The sequence below is a fragment of the Balaenoptera acutorostrata genome, chromosome 10, assembly GCF_949987535.1.
Source record: "Balaenoptera acutorostrata chromosome 10, mBalAcu1.1, whole genome shotgun sequence".
Lineage (NCBI taxonomy): Eukaryota > Metazoa > Chordata > Mammalia > Artiodactyla > Balaenopteridae > Balaenoptera > Balaenoptera acutorostrata.
Genome location: NC_080073.1, coordinates 48,333,901 through 48,352,279, shown reverse-complemented (window position 1 = coordinate 48,352,279; position 18,379 = coordinate 48,333,901). Strand labels below are relative to the sequence as shown.

Here is an 18,379-nt window from a genome sequence, read left to right as displayed (position 1 = left end):
CTTTCTGTCATGGAGTAGCTGTGGCTTTTGTTTATCTAAACAGATAGTTGCTGTAATTGCTTGGAGCTAAGGTATGAATAAGGAACTGGTTGTCTCTGCTTTGTAAAATCTCTCTCAAAGGGAAAGGTATTTCAGTGCAAGTTACTGTTTTTATTTCTTTTCACAGAAAGCCATGGCTGAAACCTTTTACCTTTCTAATATCGTGCCTCAGAATTTTGATAATAATGCTGGTTATTGGAACAGGTGAGGGGTGAGAGTTTTTAAAATGTGATGCTGTGGGAGATGAGTGATGTGACAGGAGAATGTGTGCCTAGCACCTGTTTCTGCCTTTGGTTTTTCAAATGTTATCACTACCGAAGATAAATATTTTGGACTAGTTTCTTTGCTAGATTTGGAAGTATAGACTTCAAAACATAGCCAGCCATTTTGGTCATGTTTCCTCTGGTCAGAAGTCAAGTTCTGGAAGAAACTACTAAAAATCTTATTACTGAGGCAGTAGAACACTATGTTTATAGGCAGAGGATACTGTATTTTTCTCCACTTGTATTTAAAGAGTTGCTGAGCTTTTTAAGAACAGTTTTGGTACCGTTGAACATAACCATTACCAGTTTTTGATAGAAGCTGTCTACAGTAGTCCCCCGTTATCCACGGTTTTGCTTTTTGCTGTTTGTTACTCACTGTCCACAGTCCAAAAATATTAAGTGGCAAATTCCAGAAATTAACAATTCATAAATTTTAAATTGGCGCGTTGCTGAGTAACCTGTTAAAATCTAGCGCCTCCTGCTGTGTCCTGCCTGGGATGTGAATCCTCCCTTTGTACAGCGTATTCCCCCCATTGGTCAGTAACTGTCTCGCTTTCATAGTGCTTGTGTTCAAGTAACCCTTACTTTACTTAATAATGGCCCGCAAACGTAAGAGTAGTGTTGCTAGCAACTTGGATTTGCTGAAGAGAAGCTGTAAAGTGCTTCCCTTAAGTGAAAAGGTAAAAGTTGTTGACTTAAGAAAGAAAAAAAATTGTATGCTGAGATGGTTGAGATCTGTGGTAAAAAGGAATCTTATATCTGTGAAACTGTGAAGAAGAAAAAAGAAACTCATGCTAGTTCTGCTGTTGCATCTCGAGCTGCAAAAGTTATGGCCACTAAGCATAAGTGCTTAGTTTAGATGGAAAAGTCATTAAACTTGTACAATAAGATATTTTGAGAGAGAGAGAGAGAGAGAGAGACCACACCCATATAAGTTTTACTACGGTATATTGTTATAATTGTTCTATTTTATTATTAGTTATTGTGTTAATCTCTTACTATACCTAATTTATAAATTAAACTTTATCATAGGTATATATGTATAGGAAAGAACATAGTGTATATAGGATTTGGCACTGTCTGCGGTTTCAGAAATTCACTGAGGGTCTTGGTACGTATTCTCTGTGGATGGGGGGGGGCTACTGTATAAAATCATCTGGGCATTCTGTATTTTTCTGATGCTTTCATGCAGTTCTGTCAGGGGATCTTTTAAGCATTTAAAACTGGTACAAATATTTCATGCTATTGCGTTTTCCCCAAACATTACTGTGTGGTTTGAAATAATGAAGAGAGCACCTCACACTGAAAAAGACTTCAACAATTATCAGTCATGGCCCACATTTGTTTCATCTACATACCCTCCTTTCCCCCTACGCAGATTATTTTAAGCAGGTCACAGATGTATTATTTTATCCACAAATTTTTTTTTAAATTAATTAATTAATTAATTTTTATTTTTGGCTGTGTTGGGTCTTCGTTTCTGTGCGAGGGCTTTCTCTAATTGCGGCAAGCGGGGACCACTCTTCATCGCGGTGCGCGGGCCTCTCACTGTCGCGGCCTCTCTTGTTGCGGAGCACAGGCTCCAGACGCGCAGGCTCAGTAGTTGTGGCTCACGGGCCTAGTTGCTCCGCGGCATGTGGGATCTTCCCAGACCAGGGCTCGAACCCGTGTCCCCTGCATTGGCAGGCAGATTCTCAACCACTGCGCCACCAGGGAAGCCCCACAAATATTTTGATATATATTTTTAGAAGATAAGAATTCTTTAAAAAATATAACCACAGTACTGTCATTGCCCCTAAAAATGTAACAGTAATTCAGTAATTCCTTATTAACAATTTTACAATCAGTGTTCAAATTTCCCTGCCGGTTTTTACCTTTTTTTTTTTTTTTTGGTTGATTCTAACACAGTCCACACATAGATTTGGGTAATATATCTCTTCAGTCCCTTTTAATCTGTAGGCTTCTCCTCTTCTCCCTGCCCCCACAGATTATTGGTTGAAGATCTGGGATGTTTGTCCTATAGAGTTTTCTTTCCATATTCGGACTGATTACATACCTTCGGAAGCATTTAACATTTTCCTTTTTCAAGGGATATACTTTTTGGAGGAAAATTTTACCTTCAATTGGGCATATATGCTATAAGATGTAATGTTGATTTTACTTTTTAGATACAGAAACTGAGGAATGATGTCATGCATTGTTACCTCTCATAAATTGCTTCCAACTGCAGTATAACAAAGTGCATATTAAAACTACTTGCCAGGGCTTCCCTGGTGGCGCAGTGGTTAAGAATCCACCTGCCAATGCAGGGGACACGGGTTCAAACCCTGCTCTGGGAAGATCCCACATGCCGTGGAGCAACTGAGCCTGTGCGCCACAACTACTGAGCCTGTGCTCTAGAGTCTGTGAGCCACAACTACTGAGCCCGAGTTCCACAACTACTGAAGCCCGTGTGCCTAGAGCCTGTGCTCTGCAACAAGAGAAGCCACCCGATGAGAAGCCCGCGCGCAGCAACAAAGACCCAACGCAGCCAAAAGTAAAAATAAATAAATTTATTTAAAAAATAAAAAAAATAAAACTACTTGCCGTTTTTATCTAATAAATTAGCAAGAACAGTTTTTAGATGATTATTCCCAGTGTTGTAAAGATTCTTGTGAAACTGCTGTTTCGTATTTTGGAGTTTATAGAGTAAATTTGTACAATCTCATTAAAAATATTAGTTTTACATATAATCAAGCATCATTAAAATATTCAATAAAGTAATTCTGGCCCTTGAAATTTATTCTAAGGAATTAATACAGTGTTATTTAAGAAATGTCAGGATAAACCCAATTGTCCTACAATAGGAGTAGTTACATAAAAAAGATATATCAACTTTTTGAAATGATATGTAATTCTTGAAAAAAGTTTATTTGAGAACTAGGGCATAGAAAAATATGAGAGGAAACAAAACAAAATTTCAGTTATAAACTGTACGTTGAATGCACACACAGGAAAATGTAGGTAGTTGTATAAATGCGTGTATTTTTAAAGTTTTTCCATGCAGTAAACACACTGGGAAGAACATTGCTTATATGCTTATGGTGTTTTGTGCCATATTCTCTTTACATTGATTTCTCTAATATTCTTGGTTTCTCTCCTAAGGACTTGATATGGTTTGCTGCTTTGTCTACATTTATGTGTGAGAATATCACACATCTTTCTGCTTTGTTTCTCAGAATAGAAATGTACTGTCGAGAACTGACAGAGAGATTTGAGGACGTCTGGATAGTATCTGGACCGCTGACCTTACCTCAGACTGGAAGCAATGGAAGGAAAACGGTTAGTTACCAGGTAGGAACGTGTTTTAATATTCAAGCTTATGTTATTTGCATGAGGTTATAATCTCATTCTTCATTCTACTTTTCAATTTCATTTATTCACCAGGATTTATTGAGCACCTGTTGGAATGATAGGCATAGAGGATAAAATGATGGGTTCAAAAGCAAGCATTGACTTCAAGGAGGTCACAGTTTAGAAGGGGAAATAGACATGTTATCAGTTAATTATGTTAAAGTGTGATCTGATGTATAAACGCATAGATGAAGTGGTGTCAGAACGAACTGACCAGCCCTATTTGTGGGGGTCAGGAAGACTTCACAGAGGAGGAGATTTTTTTTTTTGGCCCCGCTGCATGTGGGATCTTAGTTTCTCGACCAGGGATCGAACCCTCACCCCCTGCATTGGAAGTGCAGAGTCTTAACCACTGGACCGCCAGGGAAGTTCCCCAAGGAGGAGATTTTTGAGCTAGTTCTTGATGGGTGAGTAACAGTGAACTGAGTCAGGAGGGAAGCACGGGGACTCCAGAGGATTGACAGTGTGAGCGCCGGACACTTAAGATCAATAGCAGAATTCTGGGGTTTAGGTATCGTTACAGACACGGGCTGAACTCAGGCAGATGGAGTGAGGAGGAATAGAGGAATACAGGAAAGAGTAATCACAAATTCACTTTTTACGTGAAGAAGAGGGAAGAATTCAGGAAGACATCCAGATTGCAGTTAGTTGAATAAATGGGAGGAAAAGCTTTTCTTTTAGATGCTTGGATTTTTTTTAAAAGGTGAAGTTTTTTTTACACGCACGATATTTGAGAACTTTATGAATTGAAGGAAAGGGAGATTGAAGATATAAGAGAGTATAATTAGTGGTGTGAGAGCTGTAGACAGCTTCTGTTATGCCTAAGATTAAGGATTCTGCCAAGATATGGACACCAAGGGAAAATGAGGGTAGGATGAATTGGGATATTGGGACTGACATACATACACTAATATGTATAAAATAGATAACTAATGAGAACCTGCTGTACAGCACAGGGAACTCCACTGTACAGTAGAAACTAACACAACATTATAAAACGACTACACCCCAATTAACAAAAAAAAAAAAAGGAAAAAAAAAAGGATTCTGCCAAGAAGGTAGCTGAACTGATGTACTGTGAGATCTACAGAGGGTCGGGAATGAAGTGAGGTGAGGAGGAAGAAAGGTGATAGAGTCAGTGAAAGGAGAGGGATTGAAGGACTTCCTGGAAAGTCAAAGAGGAGGTGTGTTTGGGGGAAACATCTAGTAGATGTTTAGTAAATGCTGCTTAGGTTACATGGTTACTTAAGGGGGTCTGTGATAAAATTGAATGATCCGAGAAACAGTTAGGAAAATGAAAACAATTTTAGGGCGTATTCTGTCCCACTTGACTGGCTTATTATCAGCCCGTCTGGCTCTGATGAGCAGTGATGTGTAAGTCTCCAAGTGTTCACACAGGTGCTCACGCCCTCAGAGTATTCCAGGGGTTTTTGTGGGAGTGAAGGAGTGGCAATGGAGTTAGTATTCCAAGCAGATTAATCTCTCTCATCAACTTGCTAATTTTCGTATTTTTTGTAATACTAGAAGGAAAAAATGCCTTAAAGCTCCCTGTGTTCTCTTATTTTTCGAATACTAATTATTCTTGAGCTTTGGTAAATCCTCTTTACTCTTACTTTTGGAAAATAGGTTCTCCCAGCTTTCACTTCTACACCTTAAATGATCAAATTACAGTTTTGTGTGGGCTTTGTTTTCATAAAATTGAAAAATTTGTATGACTAGCTTACTGTGTAGTAGAAGAAAAATGTATACAAGGTTTAAAAGGGACAGTTAACCAGTAGTTAAGAGCATTTCACAAAACAGCTTTTTGTGTGTGTGTGTGTGTGTGTGTGAATATTTCTGTTAAATATGTTTTGGCCACATGCTGTCGTGGGAAGTATATTGTTTTTCTTAAGTTGGATATAATTTTTATTATCTATCTGCTAAAAGCGCCTAGAAGCAGTGATATGCTATTAGCAATGAGTGTACCCTGAGACCAGATCTTGGTTTCTAAAAAACCACCTCCTGCTGAAAGAACCCAGCGCTTGCAGAAATGGCTGATTCCAGGGCTGGTGAAGGGAAAGTACAAACTGGAACATCTTGTGCCGGGAAGCAAGTAAGTGCTCAAACAAACGGTGAGGACACGTCAAAAGGACACAGGAGTCAGCTTTATGGAGTTCTAACTTAACGTGTCTGGAACTATTTGATATCAAAATAAAATGGATTATAGAACTTATAAATAGGAATCCATATCTTAATACATAAGTAAACACATGGGTGTAAGGAGAAGCTTCTGTGTACCATGGACTGTCAACTAATAAGTTTGTAAGAATGGAAGAGAAAAACCATTTTGTAGCCATCATGGTAATGTGTTTCAAACGATCATCAGTGGATGTTAAAACTAGAGAGTAGAAGCTTTATGACGAATAGGACATTTATATAATCTAAACGAATCCCTCCACAAATTACTTATTGATAACAAAGCAAGAAATGGTAACTTCACAGTAGAGAAACTCCCCCTTAACCGAGTGATCAGAGTTAATATTGCATGTATGGGACTTACTGATAAATTGTACTTCCTGGTGTGATGCACGAAGGATACAGTATCACTTCTGTGATATTTCTGCCCAAAATGCATAATGTTGAGTCTCATCATGCAGAAGTATCAGGCAAACCCCAACTGAGGGACATTCGTGAAATAGCTGACTTACATTCTTCAAAAATGTTAGTGTTGTCAAAGACAAAGGCTGAGAAATTAACTGTTCCAGGTTAATGGAGACTAAAAACTAAAGACTAAAACGCCTGAAAACAAAATGCATTGTGTTATCTTAGATCAGATCCTAGATCAGAAAAACGAAAGTTGCTAAATAAGACTTTATTCAGACAATTGGTAACATTTGAGGCCTGTAGATTAGATAATTATATTTTATCAGTGTTAAATTTCCTGATTTTGATCATTGTACTGTGATTATGTAAGTGAATGTCTTTGCTCCTAGGAGATACATCCTGAAAGATGTGTCTATGACTTACTTTCAAAAGGGTTAGGGAAAAAATAGAGAGAAAAAGAGAGTGATAAAGGGAATTGGGCAAAATGTTGAGTTGATGAATCTGGGTGAAGGGTGTGCACGTGTTCCGTTATGCCATCCTTACACATTTTAAATTTGCAGTTAATTCAGAATGAAACAAATATATACGTATATACCTTTTAGTATATCTTTTCTAGACCAGAATTCTTACTACACTGGAATATGTAAAACTAACCACTAAAAAGACTTAACCTTGCTTCTCCTAAATAGTTGATCCGTGAATGATATTCAGGCATGTTCAAGTAGCCTTGAAGAGAGTTTCAAAAGAGACCTGTCAGCTCTTCTCACCCTAATTAGTGTCGTAATGGTGAATGGGTGAGGGCAGTCAAGATCAGCTTCCTGGGGCTTCCCTGGTGGCACAGTGGTTGAGAATCTGCCTGCCAATGCAGGGGACACGGGTTCGAGCCCTGGTCTGGGAAGATCCCACATGCCGCGGAGCAACTGGGCCCGTGAGCCACAACTACTGAGCCTGCGCGTCTGGAGCCTGTGCTCCGCAACAAGAGAGGCCGCGATAGTGAGAGGCCCGCGCACCGCGATGAAGAGTGGCCCCCGCTCGCCGCAACTAGAGAAAGCCCTTGCACAGAAACGAAGACCCAACACGGCCAAAAATAAATAAATAAATAAATTTATAAAAAAAAAAAAAAAAAAGATCAGCTTCCTAAAGAGTATACTTTGAGTAACGGTCTTGTTTTTTTGTTTTTATTTTAAAGCATTATTGGTCTTAGGCCTTTTCTTTCAGATTCTGGGCCTCTGAACCTATATCATTAGTTTTCCGTGTCTATATTAATTTATAGGACCTATTCATGCTCATACTGGCAAATCTTTAATTCGGCAAATCTTTAAGTACCTCTCATGTGGGAAGATTGTATATGGAATTGTAAATGACATGCTTCAAACTACATTCTTGATTACTTTCTCCCTTCTTTCCTCTATTTCACATCCTGGGAGTCATCTCTCTCTCTTAATTTCTTTGAGTCAACAACTTTTATCAGTTCTTTTACTTAATAACTTGTACTCAGATTTTGCGGAATCTCTGAACACCTGTAATATTGAGGAGGACTCCACTAAGTTTCTCTGCACTTCCTACTTTCCGGCATAACAGGATGTTCCAGACTCGTCTTGGGCAAACTCTGGAATCAGCCGTTTCTCTTGGTTCGTTTTAATGGGGATTGGTATTTAGAAACCAAGATCTGGACAAGTTGATTCTTGAGTACTCGGTCTGCTGTTTGCCTTGTCATGTGTGTTCACCACATTTATTTTTAGCCGTTTTTCGTGGGTGGAGAGAGCCCCAAAGAACATAGTATGTGAATTCTATCGCCTTTAGTGGCACACTTCTGGGAAGGCCTTTTTTCTCCATCTTCAATATTCCTATACTTTTTTTAAAATTTAATTTTATTTATTTATTTTTGGCTGCATTGGCTCTTTGTTCCTGCGCGCGGGCTTTTCTCTAGCTGCGGTGAACGGGGGCTACTCTTTGTTGCACACGTGCTTCTCATTGCGGCGGCTTCTCTCGTTGCGGAGCACGGGCTCCAGGCGTGTGGGCTTCAGTAGTTGTGGTACGCGGGCTTCAGTAGTTGTGGTACGCGGGCTCAGTAGTTGTGGCTCACGGGCTCTAGAGCGCAGGCTCAGTAGTTGTGGCACATGGGCTTAGTTGCTCCGCGGCATGTGGGATCTTCCCGGACCAGGGCTCAAACCCGTGTCCCCTGCATTGGCAGGCGGGTTCTCAACCACCGCGCCACCAGGGAAGTCCTTCCAGTGCTTTTTGAGAAGGAGATTTGTAGACCCTGGTCATAAAGGAAGCAGATAACTCTGTGTGTTATGTATGTGTACATAAAGTTGAATGTTGATAGGAATCTATATCCCTCGATGGGTATGTAGTTTTTCATCTTTCTTGGAATCATATCAAAGTGACATCTACTTTTATATACGTATTTATATTTTTCACTAACCATTTCTATTATAGCTTTTGTTAGATTTGGCATCAAACTTGATTTCAGGTGGAATTTTAAACTTAAAAATCTTTAGTATATTTATTATCATGAAAGCAAAATAGGATTCTTTAGTAAATTAGATTGGAAACATTGTCTCAGAGCTCACCATTTTAGGAATTTAGTTGGGCCAAAAATATTATATGTATGCGTACAAATATATACACGTATAAACTTGGGTGAATTTGGTTAAGGAAAACAGACATGGGAGGCAAAGCTAGGCAAGGGGAAGAGGTAGGAAAAGGTAGGATGTATGCCGAGAAATAGTAAGTCCCTCAGACAGTTGGATTAGAGCACTTGTATAGGGAAGAAGACGAAAATAAAAGGAAAGGATAAACAACAAGGACCTACTGTATGGCACAGGGAACTATATTAAATATCTTGGAATAACTGTAATGGAAAAGAATCTGAAAAAGAATATATATGTGTGTGTATGTATAAAACTAAATGACTTTGCCATAAACCTGAAACTAATACAATATTATAACATTATAAATCAACTATACTTCAATAAAAAGTTGTTTTGAAAAAATAAAAATAAAAGGGAAGGTTTGTGCCAGGTGGTAGAAACCTTGAATGCCCAGCTAAAAATTCAGGTTATTTTCTAGCAATTCATAATAAAATCATTGTGGATAAAACCATGTCCTTTAGTGATGCTGAGAAAGGGGACACAGCATTGCCCAGCCCTCGAGGTGGGTCTTTTCCTCTCAAGGACTTAATATGTATTTGAATCATGAATTCCTGTTTCCCGGGGAATATCTTGCAGTTATGTGTGGCAATTCGTGTTTTGTTTTCTTAAATCCATCCATTTAGTATTTACTTCTTGTTTACAACTATACTCTGAACCTTATTTTAGGAGGATGTAGCTGATAAAAATGAGGTATTAATTTACTTTTCTATCTACGTAATGAAGCATATATGTGTATACTTTGGAGGAAGTGAAGCAGATGAGCTGGTATTTATCGAGGGCCATATACACCACCCAGTATGTAGGTAGCTTTGTTCATGCTATCCCAGTCAGTCCTCACAAACAGCTCTTACAAACAAGCAGTGGTTATCTTCTTTTATAGGCAAGGAAATTGAGGTTTTGAGGGGTCATGTCCAAGTCACATTGCTAGTAATTGTCAAGGGGGAAATCCAAAGGTGGCTCTCTCTACTTGTATGAGAATTGCCAGTCATTCGTAGTATTTTTCTTTAAGCTCTCAAAAGTCGACAGTGAAGGGATTGCTGTGCTCTTCATATATAGAAGCTTAAGGCCAGGAGGTAAAAAATGATGTGGATGGAGAGCAGTTACAAGTGATATTTACTAGCCTGCAAAAATAAGAGCAGAAAATGGGCCAAGAGGAGGATTCCTTATAACCAGGCAGAAACGTCTGCTAGAATGTGTAGGAAAGAATCACAGCATCATAGGACTTGAGTGAATGTGAGCCTGAGGGAAGATTGGTAGCAGTGATTTTATCAGAGTGAGTCATCTGACAGCTCTAATTAGAATCACCCCCTTTATTATAGCTTAGGTCATCCATGTGCCTATTTCTAGAAAAGATTGAATCAAGACAAGTGAAACATACCTGAAGAGCCTGGCCTGAACATTATAATTGACCTGGCAAGAAAGTGAGCTTCAGATTTGACAATTCGGTAGTGGTGGTGGTGGTGATGTTAGAAGTACTTAACAGTCTGTGTTTTCCTTCTACAGCATTATTTTCCAAACTTCCACAACTCCTGGAGTGGGGAGGAAATCGAAAGTATGCTTCCAGGGATCTTGGGGCATCAGCTGTAGTGATCAGGAATGTTTTTTTGAAATCTCCTCTTTTATCTTTATGCAATCTTCATTTCCATATCTATTTGTTTTAATTGAAATAAATTCTTTTATGTGTTAAGTATTTCCTCACCCCCATCCTAAATTGCCTAGTAGAATTGAGAGTCTGGGAAGCTGTGCTTGTTTCACTGGCTTGGCATCTCCCACCTCTGCGCCGGGTGGGTGCCCCGTGTGAGAAGCACCATCTCCCAGGGTTTGAGCTCCCGCAGAGGTAGCACAGGTACCACACGGGGCTGCCACACCCCTGTTGACTCCCCACCCCTGTGACTCCCTCCCTTTTTGTTCCTCCAGCCTCTCACGTAGAGATTCCCTGTTTATCACACTGTCATGGTCTCTTTCTTTCACTTGATTGGCATGACCCTTATTTTAAGGGCTTCATCTCTTGATGTGTCCAACAGTTTTATTTTTGGAATTTCTTTTTCTTTTGTCTTACCAGGGGAACGTAACCAGATACATTACATCTATCTGAGTCTTGCAGGTACATATTTTTTCCTCACGACGCTGCTTGCTATTTCACTTAAGGCACAGTTGCTGCAGATATGACATGACAGAGGGCAGGCTTAGCCTGGGTGTTGTTTGCGGCCAGTGTCTTCTGGCACTGAGTCAGCATGAAGGCCCAGCTCTGTGTGTGTGGAGCTGGGGGTGGGATGGGGGAGCAAATTGTCATCTCTGTCTCTTGGATAGGAGGGAATGAGCGCAGGTCAGCATGTACGGAAACTAATTTCAGGTCACGAGCGAGTGCCAGCTTTATGATTGTTATATATATTGTATTTTCTAGTCACTCCCAGTTGATTCCCAGCTTTTGTTACAGCCTTGACAAGAGTTGAGTGCTGTTTGGTAATTTAATAGCAGCAAGGATTTCCTTTGTAAAGTATTTTTATACCTAAATATTATATGAAAAGGATTATTGCTGATTTACTGATACTAAAGACTTGGTTCACGTTAAGCCCTCGAGTCCTTTGTTTAGGGCATCATTTGGGTCCAACCTGTTATCTTCTCCTGAAACCCTATTGTCCACCTTGAACTGGTCTAATTTTGCTTGATCGCATGTTTCCCCACTGTCCCTCTGCAGAACCATCTTTTGTACCAATGCAATTGCATTTCTTTCTTTTGAATGACATCCACTACAAAAATAGCTTTTTTACATAGGCCTTGCAGATTTCAAAATCTTTTTTTTTTTTTTTTTTTAACGTGTCTTTGTATCTTCAGAACTATTCTATGAGATAGACAGCTTGGGGATTGTTATTACCCATTTTATGAATGAAAAAAGAAGATACCAGTGGCTGTGACTTGCAACTTCATGCAAAGCCTCAGGTCTATGGGGTTTCAATCTGCTGAACCATTCTGCTTCAGTACCCTAGTTTCTAGAAACATTTTCTGAAAGTCTTCCAGTTTTCCTGAAAGTGGGAAGAATTTATTACGTAGGTTGAGTTGTTTACAGAGAAGATAGCTTTAAAATATTTCAGGATTTTTTTGTTTTTAAGTTTTAAATTCAAGGAAGAAACAATGAGGTTTCTGAATTTCCAAATAGGACTGGTTCCGATATTAGGCAGATTAAAGACATTTACTTCCTGAAAACAAAGCAGACTGAGTCAGAGAAGATAGATAGTGGCTAAGGTTTCCATTATTCTCTTTATTTCTGGGAATAGTGTTTTATGGCCCCTTTGTTGAAATATTGTGAGACCGTCATGGGTGGAAGAGTCACACTTTGTGGTTCATAGTAGGAATTTCTGTGTCCATGAGGTTTCTCAAAAGTAATATTAGAGGTCCTCTAGCTATGTGAGAGTTTTTGAAAATCTAATAGAAATGGTACATTTCCATGAGGTAAAGCCATGAATCTTAAAATGCCAAGCTTCTTTACTTTTGGCTGGAATTTAATAAACCTGGTTAGAAGCTCTGGTTGGCAGCACATGGCCTAACCAATTAATTATTTTTGAGAGTTGTCATTTGTAGACAGAGTCCATGAGGAGAGAAAATAATCAAGTGACTGGTCTCCTGACCCTTGGAGTCTGAGATCTGTGCTGCAGTGATGGAGGGTGTCCACCAGGGGGCACCAAGGATTTGCTTAACTGTTGGCTCCCCAGCTAGTTAGTGCCTGGACCACCTGAAGCCCATTTAACCTCCCCCCACCCCCCCTCCACCTTGTAAACTGTGGCTCAGCTGCAGCCGCACCCTCAGCGCTGCTGCTGCTCTGTATCGGCGTCTCACCACATTTTGCCTGCAGTGAAGGCTGTGGGTGTTGTCTCCTCTCCTGGATGGGAAGCTTCTTGAGAGCAGCACCAGCTGCATTTACTTTAAAGCTTATTCCTTTCGGTATTTCCAGCAGTGCCGGGCACAGGACCTCTGAGTTGCAGTGTTGAGTTAACATCTGTTGGTGATCTGTGGGCTAGTTGTGACCCTCCATCGCGTTCACTTTCAGTATGTTTTTTGTCTTGAAGGGCATGTTTATTTTCCCAGCCGCATAAATGACTTGCTGGAGGGGGTTGTGTAGTTTCATAAACCTTACTCTAAACTGCACCCTGACCAACCACTTTCACTAACTTCCAAGGCAGTTAGAGAGATCATTCCTGTGGAATGATGGGTCTTCCCCGCAGCCCTGCAGTTGGCCTTGGCGGTGGGACTTCCCTGCGTGTTAGGCAGCAGATGGCCTCGGAGTTGTTAGGCTGTGCGCCGTGTAGGTAGGAGCTTGGGAAAAGCAGAAGAGAATCCTCTGTAGCTCTCATCCCTCTGCCTTATCGGGGCTCCCAGGGGGGCCTCCCACAGCAAGCGGGTTTGGCCTGGGAGGGAGGCCTCTTGCCGAGGAAGGGCGGGCCCGGGAGGAGCAGTAGTACCCCAAGCTTATTGTAGTTGGATTGTGTCATTTTATTGGAGACCATTAAGGAAGTGGACGTTCATTTTTTTTCTTTTCCAGAAAACAGATAATGGCTTCTAAGCCAATTGGAAGGAAATTTGAAAAGGTTTCATAACAGTGTTATTTCATTATTGCAGCCAACCTCCACAGGCAACCAAGTTGTTTTCAGGCCTGACCCTGGCTCTGGCTTTTTCGTTGTGTGGATACCTTTCCAAAGTGTTTGATTTGATGACACATTCAGAAGTTCTGTGTTTGATAGCAGACCCAAGAGTGTGCAGAACTCTGAGCAAACAGCATTTACATTTACCTAATGTAATTTAAAAAATGAGCCACAGTCTAGGTGATACTGGAGATGGTAATACTGATGTGGTGTGTCTGGGTGCTTCTTGAAAGGCTGTTTGTTTAGCTCCCTAGTGAATTTGGTAAACTAAGGCCATATTTTTATTTCTAGAGCTGGGAGTTCCCCAAGCTGGCCGTTTTGACCTTTGAATGTTAGGAGCACCAGAAGTTCTGATTATGAGACAGAGAGAAGGTGACAGTTTTTCTTGTCCATTAAAAAACCCAGGACTCACTCCTGACATCCCTTTGTCCTACAGACGGAGCAGAGAATGGGACCCCTGCTCTTTGGGGTGGCATTGCTTTAAAGACGATCAGAATCTACCTGTTAAATGCTCATCTTCTCTGTGAATCTGTGTCTTGGTTTATTATTACCTTTGGCAGCTGAATTTAAATCCACTGGGGGTGGGGTGGGGAAGTTTGTAAGTACATTTTCAGAAATGCATCTTAAAGCTTTTCAGGAAAAATTTGGGACCTGCTAGTGCAGATTAGCATTGCAAATATGGCTGCTTTGCTTTTAGGTGATTGGCGAGGACAATGTGGCGGTGCCCTCCCACCTCTACAAGGTGATCCTGGCGCGCAGAAGCCCGAGGTCTGCTGAGCCCCTGGCACTAGGGGCCTTCGTGGTGCCCAACAAGGCCATTGGCTTCCAGCCCCAATTAAGTGAGTTCCAGGTGAGCCTGCAGGAGCTGGAGAAGTTGTCAGGACTGGTGTTTTTCCCTCATCTGGATAGGACTAGAGACATCAAGAACATCTGCTCGGTGGACACCTGTAAGCTCCTGGATTTCAGGGAGTTCACTCTGTACCTGAGCACAAGAAAGATTGAAGGAGCCCGATCGGTACGCAGACTGGAAAAGGTCATGGAAAATTTGCAGAACGCAGGCATTGAACCTGATGAGGAGTTCATGACTCGCTACGAGAAGAAACTGGAAGAACTTAAAGCTCAAGAGCAGTCAGGAGTCCTGGAGGGAAAGTCCTCGTAGTTCACGTCTCAGAAGCGTGATGTCATCTGTAATGAAGCAGGTGCGGCCTCTTCAGATACTGTATTTTAGTGGCTTTGTTTTAAAATGATGGAATCCTAAATTTTAGACTAAATTTCTCATCAAAAGATGTCAGATGTTTTGGTTGGTATTTTATTTGACGTGGGAAACTAAGGAAACTGTTAACGCCTGCAGATCGCGGGCTGGTCTTGTGTCAAGTTAACAGGAGGGCTGTGTCTGCGGGATGACGCTGTGTGCGTGTCCCTCTGGATGTATTGTATGTGAAGGCGTTATATTTTCTGCCTCCAAATTGTACAGTGTCTGATTTATCTGCTCAGCCTTCTTGGAACCCAAGATTGTACGTTTTCTTTCCCTTGGACTTGAGTTGGTCTTAGAGATGGCTTTTAGATAACCTCTATGAATTATCCTGACCACATGTATTATATATTTGTTTCTTGTTCCTCCTCTCATGGACCTGCTGTTCCTCCTCTTCTGTTATGCAAAAGCACTCAACAACTGCATTTTCTGCTCACTTAGTGTGTTCTGTATACTAAGCTAAGTGCTTTACATGTACTATCCTACAACTACCCTCTGAGGGAAATACCACTATCCTCATTTTACCCATGAGGAAATTGAGGCTTAGAGAGCTGAAGTATTTTGCCCAAGGCTCATCTTCCCAAAGAAGTAATCCACAAGGAATGAGGCATATAACATGGGGTACATTAAAATCTTCCCTGACACAGAGGCTCAAAGACATACTTCTGTGGGTGTCTGTGATCCTGGGGCCTGCTTGGTAAGAGGGCTCTGGTTTCCTGTCTGCAGTCGAGCCATAGGGACTTTAATGTTCTCTGACTTGAACTCTCCTTAGTTCTTTGGGAAGAAACAATCACAGGTATTTGAACGTTAGAGGACAGTGCTTTATGGGGTTTATCTGAGTCCCTACTTGCCTTCAGAAATGCAATTCTTCTAGTGACTGGCTGGTGCCGAATTGATGTGTTCCTTGCTTTCCAGATGGGCTTTTTGTGAATCTCTGCCCGCAGATTCACCAGCTCATGGCTTGCTCGCCTTTGTGCCTGCCTGTCTACCTGGTTGGCCCAAAGACCCAAAGACAGTTACCTCTGGGGGAAAGAGTGGCTGTTTTTCTGAGCCAGATCTCTAGATTTGGGTTTACGTGAAATCTTTTCATGGGCTGTCATAAGTGCAGGCAGTAAAATGTCGTCAAATAGAGCATAGGAACTTGTCTGACTGTGTCCTGTCAGTACTGTCTTTCCAAGTGGTGTTACCGGAACAGTTTTTGTGGTGTTTTTGTGTTTGTCTCTAACAGAAATGCCAAGGTGTTAAGATAAAGGTAAGATGAGAATGGTTCATCTTGTTCTGCTTTATTTGGGTAAACAAGAAAGAAGTTGGGGGTCAGAACACTTCAGCCCGATTAATACCGGCCTGTTTTATCACACTGTTCCCCAATTAGCTTGTGCCAGTCTTTTTCTTCTCAGGGAGAAAGAGCCAAAATGTCACTGTGACCAAAAATATCTGTTACTTTCTCTCCTTGTTGGAGAGGTGACAGTGGGGTCTGGGTGTTTTTCCAGGAGCCCGAGGGCGGCTCTGTGGGAGGGGTCCTACCGCCCGTCTCCAGAGGTGAGTCCCCGTCCGCTGTCCCCGGGGCCTGTCACTACGTTCTCCTCTGAGCTGAATTGCCAGCAGCCTTGGGGTTATTCCCATGCTGTTCTCACTCCTGTGCCTCCACCTCGATGGTAGAAAGTCTTGATTTTTAGATCAGTAAATTAAAGTGTCTTAACACATTTTTAGTTCCTATGAAAAATGCTACCTAGTCATTGTGAAAAAGAGATAACTACTTATAATAAAAAAAAAATGCAGTCTCCCAATCCTCATTATTATATGTAAAAGTTTTGTTGGTATACCAACAGGTGATACTTGAATTGTTGTCTCAACACTTCCACTAAGAGTCCCTCCAAAACAAACTGAAATGTAAACACTGGGTAGAGCTCAGGACTTTCCTCTGGATCAGATCACTTCCGCCTCCCCCGCGGGACTGTTGAGTACTTGGACTCAGACGCAGCAGAGCCCTAGGCCTCCCCCCAGCATCAGGTGTGTCCCTCTGGTCAAAGAAGCACCTCATTACTGACCTGAGCCAATCACCATCCAGCCGGGCCCTCTCCGGGTCCTGCCGCGGTCTCAGGCTGCACCTGGGACTCTGCCTTCCACTCTGTTTATGCTCAGGGAGCCCCTGGTCTGAGGGAGGCTGCCGAGGGAGAAGGATCAGGCTTCGGGGGCTCTGCTGCTGGGACCCGCCTCTGGGGGCGAGAGACTCACTCCCTAATTTCTCTCCACCTGCAGTAACATCTTTATTTCGAGACTTCAGGCCCTTTGGTCTATGGATTGAGACTATTTCGCCTATATCGTATGCAGCAAAGGGGGGCCTTACACACGTGGCAAAGGTAGGATGGGTGTGCTAGCCCCTTAAATACCTGTTAATATTTCTGCCCTTGTGCCTCCATCTTCAAACGACTGAAAACCTCCGTCCCTCCTTCAGGACTTAGGATAGAGCCAGCAGGAGATACAGAGTCTGATCTCAAGGGAATGAATGGCTTCCTACAGAGCTGGGCTCAGCCCTCAGCCCTGCTCTTGGAGTGACTGTGAGTACTACCATGTCGCCTGTGTTCCCTGCCTTGATCGTGAGTCCATAAATGTCATTGGCGTTAACATGACAAATCTCAAATTTCCTGTCAGCAGCCCATCCGCAACTCCAGGGTCTGCTGTTCTGTTCCCTGCTAACTCCCTCCCATGTCCACCCTGTGTGCCCTTCCCCTTTCTGGGCCCTCACTGTCCTCCCTGAGCCTCTAATTCATTCTGGTGGAGCTGGTCAGGGGTGGCATCACATCGACCACGGAACCCCTGCTCTTGCCCACCTCCATGCCCAGCCTCTCCATCCGGCCTGCTTTTCTGGATGTCGTCATGGAGATGGTCTATCAGGGGATCCAGTGCTGCTTTTCCAGTCCAGCCCCACCTCCAGGGACCAACCCTCAGGTCATCAGAGGGCCAAGTGGGATGTACCACACTCTGTATAATTTGGGGCAGGGGACATGGGGTGCTTGGATGGGCTTCTTTTCCATGTTCTTGAACTTGACAATTCGGCCAAGGACTGGTCCCCTCTGAGTGCACAGCACCTCTAGGGGTCAATGTGGCCTAATGCCACACTGCTGGGACCTCGTCCGAACACAGAGCCTCAGTCAGCAGGCTCTCAGGCTAGATGGGACAGGAGGGGTCATCTTTTTTTTTTTTTTTTTTTAATTTTTTTATAGCTACTTTATTTTATTTATTTATTTATTTATTTTTGGCTGTGTTGGGTCTTCGGTTCGTGCGAGGGCTTTCTCTAGTTGCGGCAAGCGGGGGCCACTCTTCATCGCGGTGCGGGGACCACTCTTCATCGCGGTGCGCGGGCCTTTCACTATCGCGGCCCCTCCCGTTGCGGGGCACAGGCTCCAGACGCGCAGGCTCAGTAGCTGTGGCTCACGGGCCCAGCTGCTCCGTGGCATGTGGGATCTTCCCAGACCAGGGCTCGAACCCGTGTCCCCTGCATTAGCAGGCAGATTCTCAACCACTGCACCACCAGGGAAGCCCCAGGAGGGGTCA

At 42.3% G+C, this 18,379-nt stretch overlaps 1 protein-coding gene across 10 annotated transcripts in view; it reads left to right on the top strand.

Annotated features, from left to right (window-relative positions):
• LOC103008692 (exo/endonuclease G) overlaps positions 1 to 18,379 on the top strand; it is a 62,663-nt gene that overhangs the window by 8,831 nt on the left and 35,453 nt on the right. For 7 of the 10 annotated variants that reach the window (XR_009009386.1, XR_009009385.1, XR_009009389.1 and 4 more), the window contains exons 4-8: positions 167 to 243; positions 3,521 to 3,635; positions 14,270 to 14,771; positions 17,084 to 17,184; positions 17,280 to 17,382. Coding sequence is in view for 1 of the 10 variants with exons in the window: in XM_007191460.3 (XP_007191522.1) it covers positions 167 to 243; positions 3,521 to 3,635; positions 14,270 to 14,731 (654 nt within the window). In the remaining 9 variants the exon portion in view is untranslated. Of the gene's footprint in view, positions 1 to 166; positions 244 to 3,520; positions 3,636 to 14,269; positions 16,094 to 16,653; positions 16,835 to 17,083; positions 17,185 to 17,279; positions 17,383 to 17,667; positions 18,005 to 18,379 lie in introns of those variants that run through there. The other 3 variants (XR_009009387.1, XR_451877.2, XM_007191460.3) reach the window with 3 other exon arrangements.